This window comes from Seriola dumerili, unplaced genomic scaffold (assembly GCF_002260705.1).
Source record: "Seriola dumerili isolate Sdu_G_001 unplaced genomic scaffold, Sdu_1.0 BDQW01000331.1, whole genome shotgun sequence".
Lineage (NCBI taxonomy): Eukaryota > Metazoa > Chordata > Actinopteri > Carangiformes > Carangidae > Seriola > Seriola dumerili.
The window spans coordinates 6,578,184-6,592,040 of NW_019174586.1; the positions used below are offsets into that span (position 1 = coordinate 6,578,184).

Consider the following 13,857-nt stretch of genomic DNA (forward strand, 5'->3'; position numbering starts at 1 on the left):
CATAAGGAAATTTTAAAATTAGCGCTACCGCATAATTATTGTCATAAATCTACCAAGTGTTTACAAGACAAATGGATTTCGACCGGGATACGTTATGTTGCGCCAAAGGAAAGATTTTTGATTTAACCGGGTAATTACCGCTAGGTCCTACAGTCAATGGGCAGCTGTTTCCTGGGGATTGCTGATTTGGGCGCAACCTGTGTGCGTCGTGATAGTAGTCCGTGTCGAAGGTCTAAAGAGTTTTGTTTACAAAATGGAAGAATTTAAACTCTGTAATCTGGACTACTTTCCCGAGAACATTTTAATTGATGTGTTGTCGTTTCTGAGCGTACGGGAGCTCGTCAAAGCTGGAAGGTAAGAGAAATGTAACTTTGCCGACCAGTGTTTTACCAGTTATTCGTATTGTGAAATAAAACTCTGCCAGCTTTGCCTTTGTTCTGACTCAAGTCACATGATTAAGTTTTTTGTTGCATTTTACGGTGTTTTTAGAGTGTGTAAGAGATGGAAACGTCTTGTTAAAGACCAGAGACTGTGGAGACATGTCGATCTGACGACATGGAAAGGGGTAAGTTACTTACAATGTGACGTTAATCTTTCAGTTTTTATTTACCTTTTCATCTTTCATTTGGATCTTCTATTGGATTAACATAGCCACACAACACATCCACAATAACAAAAAAAAAAATAGCCATACAGAACACACAGTTCCTACGTGAAATCAGATGTTCCAATAGCCACAACTTTATCACTTTCTTTGGCGATAAAGAGGAAAGGCTAAGAGTCTTTGAAAACCTAAAACCAAGTCAAGAATCTTTGACAGTCACATCAAGTCACTGATAAAGTCTGCATGCTACCATCTTAAAAATACATAAAAGTATAGAGGATTCATGTCTAACCATTGCTTACAAAAGTTGCTCATGCTTTCATTGCCATCAGGTTTAGGTCTCAGCTCAGGACTTTTCTCATTCAGAAAGCTGCTGCTAAAATAATCAATCTTGTTGTTTTTCCCAGGCTTTTGAGACAATGTTAGCAAACTTCCATGCATTAAAACTGAAAAACCATTAACATATTTGATAATCTGTACACTAGATTGTTGTTTTGTTTTGCTGTTTAAATCTTGACAAGTGCAAGACAAGGAACCATACAAAAATGAAACTGGTTTCCTGTGGGTTGTAGCCTAAAAGAGTTAAAGTACTCATGCACCACAGAGTTAAATATCCAGAAGAAAAATATTAGGCACTATCCACTTGTATTCATTACGTTAAAAGATCGTTTTTAATGTTTTAATTTGAAGTGTAACATTTTATGTTGTATATGTATTTTATGTATACGTCTTACCATTAGACTCTATAGAAGTCGATTACAAATGGATTGACAGAAACTCTCTCTTTTGCTTCCCATCCTTTATTCTCAACACTCACACATATTCGTGGACTGTCCACTGCGTACAAGGTGACGTCCCGCATACTTTGGGTCCTGCTGCGTCAGTACCTTGGTTGTGGACTAAGATGCCTTCGGCTGCGTGGGTTGCTGCTCTCTGCCCGAGGCGGTAGCTTTCTCTCGGAGTCTTGGCTCAAAGCTTTGGCCACAAAGTGCCCTCGCCTGAGTAAGCTCTATCTGTTGCATGCAGACCTGAGGAGCCTGTCCAGTTGCCAGCTTCTACCTCCGTCTTTGCAAGTGCTGGAGTTGCGTGGTTGTGAGCTGCCTCGCAGCTTTTTCAACCAGGCACTGCCTACTTCACCTGCCCAAGAAAGAGCAGAAGCCACGTCCAGTGTTGGTGCTCAACAGAAAGGGCAGGATCAGAAAGGAAAAAAGCTTGGTACTCCATCAGGGATTCCTATTGAAACATTAGTCCTTAACAATGTACCCTCTTTCACGGACCAACACCTGCAGAGTCTGACATCATGGGAGAGGCTCAGTCGACTGGAGCTGCGTGATACCTTTCGCATAACAGCTAACGGGCTCAGGAGCTGTGCTGCCAAGGACGGCATCTGTGGTGTGGAAGGTCTTTCCAGGCTCAAGTTTCTAGAAATAGGAATCACTGGGCGGCAGGGCTACCAGTCACAGATGGCCTCCCTGGGGCTAGGGGCAGGATGGCTCGGCCTGGAGGAACTGAGCCTGGGTGGTAAAGAGGTGGGGCCAGGTCTACTCTGTGCCAGCCGTCTAAAGGACCTGAAGCGTCTGCGCCTGTGGGCCTGTACTCTCAGCGAGATGCAGATAGTTCGGAGCTGCCGTATGCTTCGTGGACTCCGGCGGCTGGAGTTTTTGGACGTGAGCTTCCAGCCTCGGCAGTGTCCACCAGTGTTGGAAGGGGAAGGTGGCGGTGAAGAAGAGCAGGGCAGTGAAGAAGCTGCAGGTGGAGATAGCAACAATGATGAGAACAAGACGCTGGATGTGAACGATCCTATTCCAAGTGTGCGCCGCTCACTGGCTGTCCTGCTGCCATCCTGCACACTAGTTTTCACCAACTGCTCTGTTCAGATTAATGCAGACTAAATGACGTCTCCACTACTGATGAATACAAGTGGCCAAAATGGTTAAAATTCTCTTTCACACAGACGTGTAGTTTTTATAGCATTATCGATGAAATGGTTAACATTCATTTTTATTATTGTGTCATGATTATAAGTATGCCCAGCCCACATTGTCTTCCAATATGTCATAATCTCATATGAGCCAGTTCCAGGGTGCAACATATGTTTTTCAAACAACCAGATTTTCTGACCTTTGTGTCAACAAAATAAAAAAAAAACACTGACAAAACAACTACAGTGTAATACTGGAGAAATCAGAGTAAACTCTTAATTAATAGTCCATCTTGTTTTCTCTTCCAGGCTTTTGAGACTGTTTTACCCGTGGATACTTTTGAATCTGCCAACCTCCGTAGCCAGAGGAGGAATACCAGGTGTCAACTTTGCAATTTAAGGGTTAGGGTGAGGATTAGGGTTAGTAGACATGTGTGGATTGAATAAAACTTGAATAAAAGCTGAGATGGCCAGTTGCCGTAAGTGGAGGGCCTGAAGCATAAGAGACTCCTTTCACTTGAATAAAAGCTTACTTTTAATGTAGCTATATATTGTGATATAGCATTTTAAATTGAAAATCAAATGATAAAGTATCTCTGGATAAAATAACCAGAAGTTAATCCAGCACATTGAAAATACCTGACAAATTAAGGTACTTCATTACCTTGATGAAAAAGTCATGTTGCCACAAAGCACCATGCTTTTGTCCTCAGAGACCCATATACTGTATATTGAAGTTGGAGCTATCGCATTGAAAACACTTTGGAAAAATCTCTGATGTTGACAAATATATGATTTTACAGTTTATATTGTCTGTATTGTTACTCACTGTCTTTGAGGTAAATCAGTGGACAGTCTCACTTCCAAATTGATTGTTCACATGAAAAAAACAAGCATGGTATATATGAACAAAAATAGACAAGCTTTTAGCTTAGTGTTTTAAACTCAGTCACAATATGACACAAAATATGGAACTGTCGCTGCTAGGCTGTAAAGACTTAAGCAGGTGTCAGATACAAAGGCAGACAACTGAAACATACTGCTGGCAATCCACCTGTTTCCTGTACTTTAACTCCTGTTCAACAATGTATACATTCAGACACAATGTCAGTTACAAACAGGTGTTTGGTTCTGGTGTTACAGAACAACAGCATACCATATGTAAATTCATCTGTATCATGTCCCAATCCCCTGTCATTTTTCCAATTTCTTTACCTATATGCTTTTTAGAAATTATGAAATAACAATGTTAAATGTAAATGTCTGTTGATTGTGTAATTGAGAGAAAACATGGAAGATGTGCATCCTTGACATGAATTGTCATTTAAAGCACAGTTATAGATGTTTGAAAATTTAAATGAGAAACTGTTTTGAATAAATCTATTTTGAACAAATAAATCCTGTGGTATAATTTGTTTTTGTATTTTGTCATTTAATAGATTCATTCTCTTAAAACATAAAGATCTTTTTTTTTAATTACAGCCTGACCTTTCATCAAATTCAATTCACACTCATTAAACGAAAAACATAAGTTAACAGCATATATTCTAATTGGGGAAAATGTTATAAATTGTTGTGTCATATTAAGATGTTATGAAGCTGCAGTAGAGTTTAGCTTGTTCACACATCTGGGATCTACAACAAAAAGAATGTTGTTAGTGCTGAAATGATTAGTTGATTAATCAAATAATTGATTAGCATAAAATAGCCACTAATTTGGATAGTGAATCAATCATTTTAGTTATTTTTCATTGAAAAACATTACTTTCTTTGGTTCCAGATTCTCTGCGGGAAGGATTCTCTGCTCATCTTTATTTTATATAATCGGAAATGTTATTATTGTGAAAGATGTAAATCTTTGAATCTTCAAATTTTGAGCTAAAGAAAACATTTGAAGATGTCACTTTGTGCTCTGAGAAATTATTATGGGCATTTTCCTCAAATTGTTTTTGACCTTTCATTGAATAGACGGTTATTTGATTTATCATGAACTTGTAGATATTTGATTTTTTTTTTTTTCTTTTTCTTTTTGTTAGTTGCAGCCCCAGATATTTTCACTAATAAAAATATCATCTTACAAAGAAACACCAGGGACAAAAGGGGCCATGGTGGGTGAGCTCAAATTTGAAACTTTATAGTTGACATCACAAGCATAAAGATGTTCATTCTCTTTTACAAAGGAAACGCAAACAGCGATAGGGTTCAGTTACTTTGGCCAGGCCTCGACTGAAAACAATAATAAAGTAACGACACTGTGAACACTTCTTCACCGCTGTTAAAAGAATCAGGAAAAGGAAACAGGAGAGGAAGGCGGGTCCATATCGCTGTATCGTCGGTGTTCACCAATCACACGCGTTCTCCTGCAGCAATTCTGGCCAATGGGAGCCTTCTATGTGAGGCATACCGACCAATCGCGGTCGTGAAGGTTGGCTTTTGAAAACGTTGGCGGCCGAAGAAGTTCAAAAATATTAGGACTGGGCTTTACACGCTGGAAAGTTAATAGTCCGTATCTTCATTACGATGCAGGTAATTTGGTATTTTACTTTTTTGGTAGCGAGGTTGGACTGGGCAGCAATTGAGAACTCCGAGCAGCTTCTTTCAGTTGTCGCGGATTTTAGCTAGGTAGCTAACGTTAGGTTTGCCAGCTACCCTATTGAGCTAACCTAAATGTAGCATAACGTCTCTTAATTTGAGTTGAACATTACAACAACCCTTGTATAATGTATGTATATGACAGAAGATAAACATAAGTGGCTTTATTCAATGTAATTCGATGGTGTTGAATGTAAGTCTATGTTTCAGGCGCTACCCCACAAACAAGGCAAAGGTTTTAACTGTGGCCTAACGTTACCGATCTCTTCTCATTGTTTAACTACAGAAACATGCCTATTTAAGGACATTTACTGTATCTAAGTGAACGACTTAAACCAAAATCTAATTAATCAATGTGGTGATGAATCATATTTTATATTACACATAAACTGCGTTGTATTACCTTACCTAAATGTAGTAGAAACTTTTAACATTACAAAGTTAAATTTTCAGCTTCACAGTCTACCCAGTCTGATACATTCACAGATATTGAAAATGTACACTGAAGTAACAGACAAAAAGGGCCATCTATACAGTCTAATGCAGTCCAGTGTTGAAGGGTGTGTTGTCAAGGTGGAGAAAATATCCTGAAAGTGGGAAGTCAGAAAGATCAAAATGTCTTCCCTCTTCCTGACGCTTGAAGCAACTACAAATCCCCAATAAACAGCGAAAGTAGTTGAGCCCTAATACCACTCAGCCAGCCTCAGTCTATGCAGGAAAAACCCTCAGAATCAGAGCCACCTTGGGTGTTTTAAGTTGATGGACTGTTTTCCTCAACACCCTGCTTGCTATACATACCCTGGACATTGTCTAAAATAAGTAATATAACTTGAAGCTAAAAATAAGTCTGAATGATAAGACACTCCACTCAAATGCACTGGAGGTTAATGTGAGCTGTCTGTATTTATTTCTTTACAGAATAAGGAAAATTATGAGCCCAGGGATTTCCCAAGACCGGTAAGTAGTAATGGCTATAAAAAGATGTCTAGATTTGCCCACTGTGCTTAATGAATATCTCATCTGTGATTACCTTTTGTACCAACACCAAGGAAAAAGGTGTATCAAATGGGCTGATGTGGTGTGAAAATATTCAAAATCAGTATTGTTTGCTAGCTAATTGAAGTTTATTGTCAATAAATCCCTTAATAACTGCATGTTTGTGTTTTTGCTTCTGAATATCAGTTTACAACCCCTAGCATGGTGGCAGGCCCACAGCGTGTTCAGGTGAAGCCACGAGCAGAGATGGACAAAAATGCCATCACAGGTAACCTCTGCCTCCTCACATACAGATACCATTCAAACTTCAACAAATCTTTCTGTTTTGATTGTATTGTCATTTTTAGGCCCTGGGAGAGAGTGTGTTGGCTCATCCAGTTCAGCTTCAAAGTAAGTGTATTCACTCCTACCCCTCCAGTTGTGTATTGCTATCCTGATCTGTTTTCATCAAAGTGATGGCCTCAACTCTTTGAATGGTTAGCACAAGAATGTTTGTGTTTGCACTCTCTACAGGAAAGTCTCCATTGATGACTTCGACATCGGTCGACCATTAGGGAAGGGCAAGTTTGGTAATGTTTACCTTGCAAGAGTAAAGAAGCTGCAGGCCATCGTGGCGCTGAAGGTGTTGTTCAAGTCACAGATGGAAAAGGAGGGTGTGGAGCATCAACTCAGGAGGGAGATTGAGATTCAGGCCCATCTCAAGTTAGTATCCTGAAAGAACATTTTTTGTTGTCTGATGTGGGTTGTTATTTAGCTATGTTTAGAAGACAAATGCTGAGTACTTGAGGGGCTTAATTCAGGGCAAAATATCTTAGTTCATACATTTCCTGGAAGACTATTTGCTACTATTCTCTGCCCCTCTGAACATTCATCAACTTCTAACATTTATCTATATAATATACAAGGTGTCAGATGAACAGTGGTTTAATTTTGTGCTTCATATCTTTACTGTGAATTGCAAACTGAAACGATTGCTGCAACGTTTTATGTGAATAATGTTTTGCAAATTTTAATGGTAGGTTAACCAATGAGATGCCAGGTTAGATGCATGTACAGTTTTGGAGGAACATTTGTGTTCTTCTTGCATGTCGTATGATGGTTATCTGTGCTCTTTTAGGCAGTAGCATTTGCATTTTAATAAACATTTACTCCAGTTTATCACAAAATAACTAGTACAACCCTGCAAAATACTGGCAGCACTGTTTCAGCAGAGTAACTGATGGTTCATTTCTGAAATACCAGATTAACATTTATTCAATTCTTCTTCACACATCTTGCTCAAATAGGGATTTTGATTTCTTGTAATATGAATACACTGACTTTGAATGTCTTTCACTTGGTTTTGGAAATACCTTCAACAACACTCTACCTAAAAATATACTCTATTTTCTCCTCAGGCACCCCAACATTCTGCGCTTCTACAATTACTTCCATGACCGCAAAAGGGTGTTCTTAGTGCTAGAGTACGCCCCACGTGGTGAAATGTACAAAGAGCTGCAGAGATGTGGAAGATTTGATGACCAGCGTACTGCCACAGTAAGAGATGAACCAAGTTTGTTCATTGTTCAGGAGTAATTTGCACATCCTTACTTCATCCTAGGCAGTTTACTGGACTTGATGAACTACATTGCTTGTATTGTGTGTGTTTAAATTTAAATGTCATAATTCAGTGTTAACCTCTTTAAATTTGCAGTACATGGAGGAGATATCTGATGCTCTAATGTATTGCCATGAGAAGAAAGTGATTCATCGTGACATCAAGCCAGAGAATCTGCTTCTCGGCTATCGCGGAGAGCTGAAAATTGCTGATTTTGGTTGGTCTGTTCATGCACCTTCTCTGAGGTGAGTAATCATAGTGTCAATGCACCACTATGCCCTGTAAAAAACGTCTGTCTGCTGCTGTATGCTGTTGCATACATCTGTTTTTTGCTGCCTTCCCCACTCACCTCTTGCTTTAAACCTTCCCAGACGTCGCACCATGTGTGGAACACTGGACTACCTCCCTCCAGAGATGATTGAGGGACACACCCACAGTGAGAAAGTGGACCTGTGGTGCATTGGGGTCCTCTGCTACGAATGCCTAGTTGGCAACCCACCTTTTGAAACTGCCAGCCATTCAGAAACATACAAAAGAATTATGAAGGTTGGTGTTTTTCTTTGGGTGTCAAATTCTTAGTTGGACAAATCTAAAGAAATTGTTTTGTCAGTTTTTGTAAAGTGAAGTCTGGAAGAACCTTGGCCACTTCCATTCATGGATATGTGAGAAGAACCTTTTTGAGATATTTTACACCGTTCAGAATAGTCAAGGGTCGGCCTTACCAGCACTAAGCATGCTGGTGCTTATTTTGGTAGGGGTGTTTGAGGGGTAATTTTACTGAGGAGTGAGGACGTGTTATGCTTTCACTCTCTTGGTCTCTTGCGTTTTTAAAAATTCTAGTGATTGAAAACAGAAATTTTAAAGATTACTCTTGAACACACATCACTGTTTACAGACTGTCATCCTGCTTCAACGTTTACCTACTGTACTTAGGGGATTATTACCAACAATTAAAGTACATTCACTTTCAGATTTACCTCCAAACAAAGGTTTATCATCAGAACATCTAAACTTTTTTTTTTTTTTTTTGTGTCCCAACAAACTTTGCTGTGGCTTTGTTGCTGTCTCCAGATGCTAGCAATTACTCTTGAGTACAACACTATCATAACTGATACAAAATGATGGCTGTATTCAGAAATAAGACTCAATTCATAATATTTTCATCTACATATGTTTTTACTCTTCAGTGATTTCAGGAAACTTCATAAGTTTCTGTCCATGAACCCTGAACAACACCAAATCATGAGCTGAGAAAGCCTAGATTTAGCCAAAATTATGGTATCAGTATTGGGATGTGATATATCATGAATCAATTAAACCACAATACACAGGTATTTTAAAAAAGTAAGGTATCTATATAAACAACTAGTATGAACTATTTCTCTGAGAAAAGTCAGTATTTACTGCAACAGTCTGTGTTGATTAAATAAATAAATACCCTCTCGTCATTTTCAGGTGGATTTGAAGTTCCCCAAGACTGTCTCAGATGGTGCACGGGACCTGATATCAAAGCTGCTTCGCCACAGCCCCATCAATCGCCTCTCGCTACAGAGTGTCATTGACCACCCATGGGTGCGCAGCAACTCTCACCGGCTCCTACCCCCATCCTACCCTGCCAAGAAATCCTGAGCCCACCTGGTCAGCCTGCTTACTGCCTTCAGAGGGGTGTTTTATGTCCACGAGAGACTCTGGGCCAGCATGTTTTGGTTTCACTGCCAAGAGCTTCAAACTGCCATTATTTCGGCACATTTTATGATGCATATACATGCATACCCAGTTTTATATGTTGTACAGTGTGGTGTCATTATATATGTCTAGTTATTCAGAGGTGTATGTGTTGTTACTTTAATTTCTGAAACTTTTTAAAATGGACAAAGCTCAGTTTTGTATTTCTGCGCCTGATGGTGTTGACTCCAAAGTACTACTATTAGACAGCCTCAAGCCGAATATATTCTCAAATAGTTTAAGATAATGTGTTTGAGGGATGGGGTGTAAAGCATGTTTTATTTTCCCTCAAGCTGTACTTCAAATTTCTAATAAATATTATAAAAGGATTTGAGGACATCTATTGAATAATTTATTATGTAAAGGAAGTGGTTGCATTGCCAAACAGTATATCATTAGCAAAAACTGCTGTGGTCTACTACAAAGGCACCCTGCAATTTATCCTAATTTCATTAAGTTTATATTCAGGTTTTGTTGAAACTGTTTACAAAGATGTTCCTTCACATTTACGGTCATTTTGGAGGCTGTAGTTTAGTTTGTCATGTGTGCTGTATGAATTATACTATATGATTTTAGTATTTTATCCAACCTCTTTATCAATGAGGGTAGACTAAATATCAAGTTTCAACCAAAACTGTCTTAGCTAGGTGTGCCTAATAAAACGGGAACATGGTGTATATTATGAAATTATTTCATAAGGTATGTACTAATAATATATAAATGACCCCCATCTACACTAGAATACTCGTAATCGGTAGTTCACAATTTAAATAATACACCTTCACAAAGTTATTTGACAACGGCGTGTACATACGGTAGCGTGGCCGAGCGGTCTAAGGCGCTGGATTAAGGCTCCAGTCTCTTCGGGGGCGTGGGTTCGAATCCCACCGCTGCCATCACATTTTTTCCTCAGATTGTATTTTGTATTTAACTTATCAGAGATCTTTCGTCTGCCTTCACTGAAAGTTTTTGTTGTCGGTGAATATCGGTAGAAGTTATACAGCGAGCGACGTAACATTGTCACAAAAAAAACCGAGTTAGAAACGTGATACATTAGGTTGACTTACCATAAAACAATAGAAATGATGGTAACTCGTATTCTTTCTCGAACACCATCAGTATTAAGGTCAAGCCAATTATCGCCGAGAAACAAATTACACAATAACTTGGCATAGTCTTAAGCAAACGTGGATGTAATTTGTTACATGAAAGCGCTAGAGGTCACTAAATGATCATAATCTTCCTGATTGTCTCTCATACACAAGCTACTATATCCGTTTATCCAGGGGCGGGGGCACACATTGTAAACATTCGGGGCTTAGCCTCAACTTCAGTTTAATTCAGGCTACATGCTCCGCCAAGGAATTTTTTTCTGGATTCACAGCAGCTACGTGTACTGTTTACTGTATCAAGCCATTTGTACATTATTTAGGGAAAACATGATAGTTGCCCTGGAAAAAAAAATCATCCAGAGCCTGCATCATATTTTGAATCAAATTGTTCTCTGTCTCCATCATTCCGAAACCACCACACAACAAATTTTGTCAATGACTAATTGTCACTACTGCCACATAATAAGAGGTCAACATTTCTGATGTTACTATTTTGAACTTACATGACAGGTGGGGAATAGCGGTTGCCCTGAGAGCTCAACGCACTGCAGCTTAGGAAAACACATGCATAGACACAAACATGCCGCATATTCAGGAAACATCTTCATCAATTTGACACATGCGCTGCAAAAACACAAAATACACAAGCGCGCTGTAAATTCAGTCCTATAGCACAACAGAAGTGTCTCCAGGGGACACTGAAAAGTGATGAACCTGGTTGGGACTTGTTCAATGCCCAATTGTGACTTTTGAAGTTAAAAGCACTGGATAACAAGTGCGTCACAGCCAGGTTTTCATCAATTTTTTCTTTTTAGGTCATTTTTTGCCTTGATTCCTGCATTGATTTAAAGTGCAATGTTTCCCTCTGAAATGTAGTGAATAGAAGTCCTGCATTGGCAATGTTTAGTAAAAACATTTAAAGTATTAAAAGTACTCAAAGGAAACACCTGTCACCATTATACTATTGTTTATATGTTTTCGCTTATTCTTTAATTTTTTGTGTAGCATTTTGCTGTTGTAGTTGTCTATGGCATTAACCAAGAATTTGGTTCCTTCTCGTTTACTAAACCTTTATTTTGGTAGGAGAAAGCTTTTAAAGTTGTTCCGGTTTACGTGACAACGATTTTTTTTCCTTCCGTTTCAAACCTTCATAGAACTTCACTAAACACAACAGAAAGCTGTTGTCTTCGGGTCGGAAATTATCCCATGTGTTATCAGTATTATCACTTTTAATCACTAAAATCTAAGCTAACTACGTTGAGACATGGCTGGTTTACCACCGGGAGACCCACAGCTGGTCTCAATGATCGTCAGTCATTTAAAAACACAGGGGCTCTTCGACCAGTTTCGGAGGGACTGCCTGGCAGACGTTGATACAAAGGTAACGGTTGAAAATATCTTCATAACGTAATTTCAAACAGTGTTTATTGTGTAATGACTGTGTAACGTTTATGTGTAAAAGCTTAGTTTAGGGAGCTCTGAAAGCAGGTACTGTTCTGCTGGAGCAGGTTTGACACTTGAGTCCCGTTTCGGCTAACTGAAGCTACATGCCAGGTGTTCAGTTGTTCATTCAGTTGTTTATTATTTTTACTGCGGGGCCTGGAAAACGAGCTGTCGTTCATGTTAAGGAGATAGGTCAGTGTTAGCTTTAGTTTTTCCTACCCCCAAGGCAGCCACTGGTTTTCCTTCATTTCCATTCATTTTGGTACAGCATAAAATTCAGTAAAAAGCCTTGGTGAGGATAGACAGGTTATGTAAATCTACCACATTTCTCATTTAAGGGTCAGTTTTGGGTCAGCATACAGGAAAATGTGGATAAGTTATGAATTGCTTATCTGAAGCTAGTTTCAACACAAGCTTGTTTTCATGGTGCAATGAAACCTGAAATGGAAACTGCTTAGTGCTAAAATGATTAGTCAATTCATTGATTCCATGATGACTTTTTATTATTATTATTATTATTATTATTATTATTATTATAGTTATTGGATTTCAAGTAACAATATCCAACAGTTGTTTTGTAATAGCCCCTCAACTATGATAATCTTCTTGTCTTTTCTCTTGCAGCCAGCTTACTTGAACCTGAAACAAAGAGTGGACAACTTTGTCTCTAATCACCTCTCTAATCACACATGGAGCCCACATTTGAACAAGAACCAGCTGAGGAACAACATCAGACAGCTCGTGCTGCAGTAAGTGAGAATGGAGAAATATCTCTTTTCCACCTTTTGTTTGTCATTTCTGCTTTTGCTAATAGTTCACTTAGTAGTTACTTAATAGTTCAGCAGTTGCACTGCTCTTCTGTATTTCAAGTGCTGCATTCTTTTACTTTGCGATGTTTTATAACTAGTTTTATGTGCACCAGTTACCCAGAGTTAAATCAAGCTCTTCTTCTTAGATCCGGGATGCTGGAGCAGGGAGTGGACAGGATAGTGGCCCAAGTGGTGGATCCCAAAATCAACCACATCTTCAGGCCGCAGGTGGAGAGGGTGGTCCGTGAATTTCTGTCGCCTGGCAGCTGCTCTGAAGAGCCACTGGCCCCACTGCCTTTGGCAGAGATCAAACCAGACAGCAGCATTCCTGAGCAGGGTACATAACATTCTTTTTTCTCTTTTTTAGCCATGTCTGACCTTTTTACTTTTTCTCACTCAGATTTTGACCACTGAACAAGAAGAATTATTTTCCTTACTTGCACACACCATAGTGAAGTCAGGACACAGATCTCTACTGGTGTCTAGTGTCTACTGCAGTGCAGATTGTTTGACAATTCTTGTTTGAATTTCTCCACTTTTACTCCTCCTTCTAGTAAACAGTCGTCACTTTTTGACTTTTCTTTATGATTTATGTGATACTGTATATCACATGGAGGCTGTCACTCACAGTAGAGTGGAGATTCAGTCTTTACAGCCTCATGAAATGAGATTTAAAACACAAGAGTAAGCATCTGTTAAATAAAGTGTCTGACTTACATTCACACAGTTAACACATGTCATCACATGCTCTTATGGTCACAGCCTCGTCGTCTGCTCCAACCACAACTGCAGCCAGCGACGCCATGTCCATCCTGGACACAATAACTTCTCTCAATCAGGAGGCTAGCGTCAGGGCCAGCTCGGTTACAGAGAAAGGACGCAAAGGCCACGCTTCAGATGAGCCCATGCATCTGGTGGAGGAGAGTGAGCAGGATATGAGTGTTGTGGAGGAAGGAGACTACCACCATGAAGGAAGGACGCTGGAAGAGACAGAGGAAACAAAGTTGGCATCAGAGATCCAGGCACTAGAAGTGAAGACAGAGGACACTCAGGAACAG

At 39.4% G+C, this 13,857-nt stretch overlaps 2 protein-coding genes and 1 non-coding gene across 3 annotated transcripts; all 3 read left to right on the forward strand.

Moving 5' to 3' along the window:
- Window positions 1–32: 32 nt before the first annotated feature.
- On the forward strand, window positions 33–2,752 carry fbxl12 (F-box and leucine rich repeat protein 12). Its single transcript, XM_022760309.1, has 3 exons — window positions 33–354; window positions 490–565; window positions 1,453–2,752. The coding sequence occupies exons 1-3, from the start codon at window positions 254–256 to the stop codon at window positions 2,494–2,496; spliced, it is 1,221 nt and encodes a 406-aa protein (XP_022616030.1). The 5' UTR covers window positions 33–253; the 3' UTR covers window positions 2,497–2,752.
- Window positions 2,753–4,949: 2,197 nt separating this feature from the next.
- Window positions 4,950–9,764, forward strand: LOC111232562 (aurora kinase B-like). The gene is made up of 9 exons (XM_022760138.1): window positions 4,950–5,051; window positions 6,036–6,074; window positions 6,300–6,381; window positions 6,461–6,503; window positions 6,627–6,815; window positions 7,511–7,649; window positions 7,807–7,955; window positions 8,082–8,256; window positions 9,166–9,764. The coding sequence occupies exons 1-9, from the start codon at window positions 5,046–5,048 to the stop codon at window positions 9,337–9,339; spliced, it is 996 nt and encodes a 331-aa protein (XP_022615859.1). The 5' UTR covers window positions 4,950–5,045; the 3' UTR covers window positions 9,340–9,764.
- Window positions 9,765–10,249: 485 nt separating this feature from the next.
- On the forward strand, window positions 10,250–10,331 carry trnal-aag. The gene has a single exon. It is a non-coding gene; the product is annotated as a tRNA-Leu (tRNA).
- The last annotated feature ends 3,526 nt before the right edge of the window (window positions 10,332–13,857 follow it).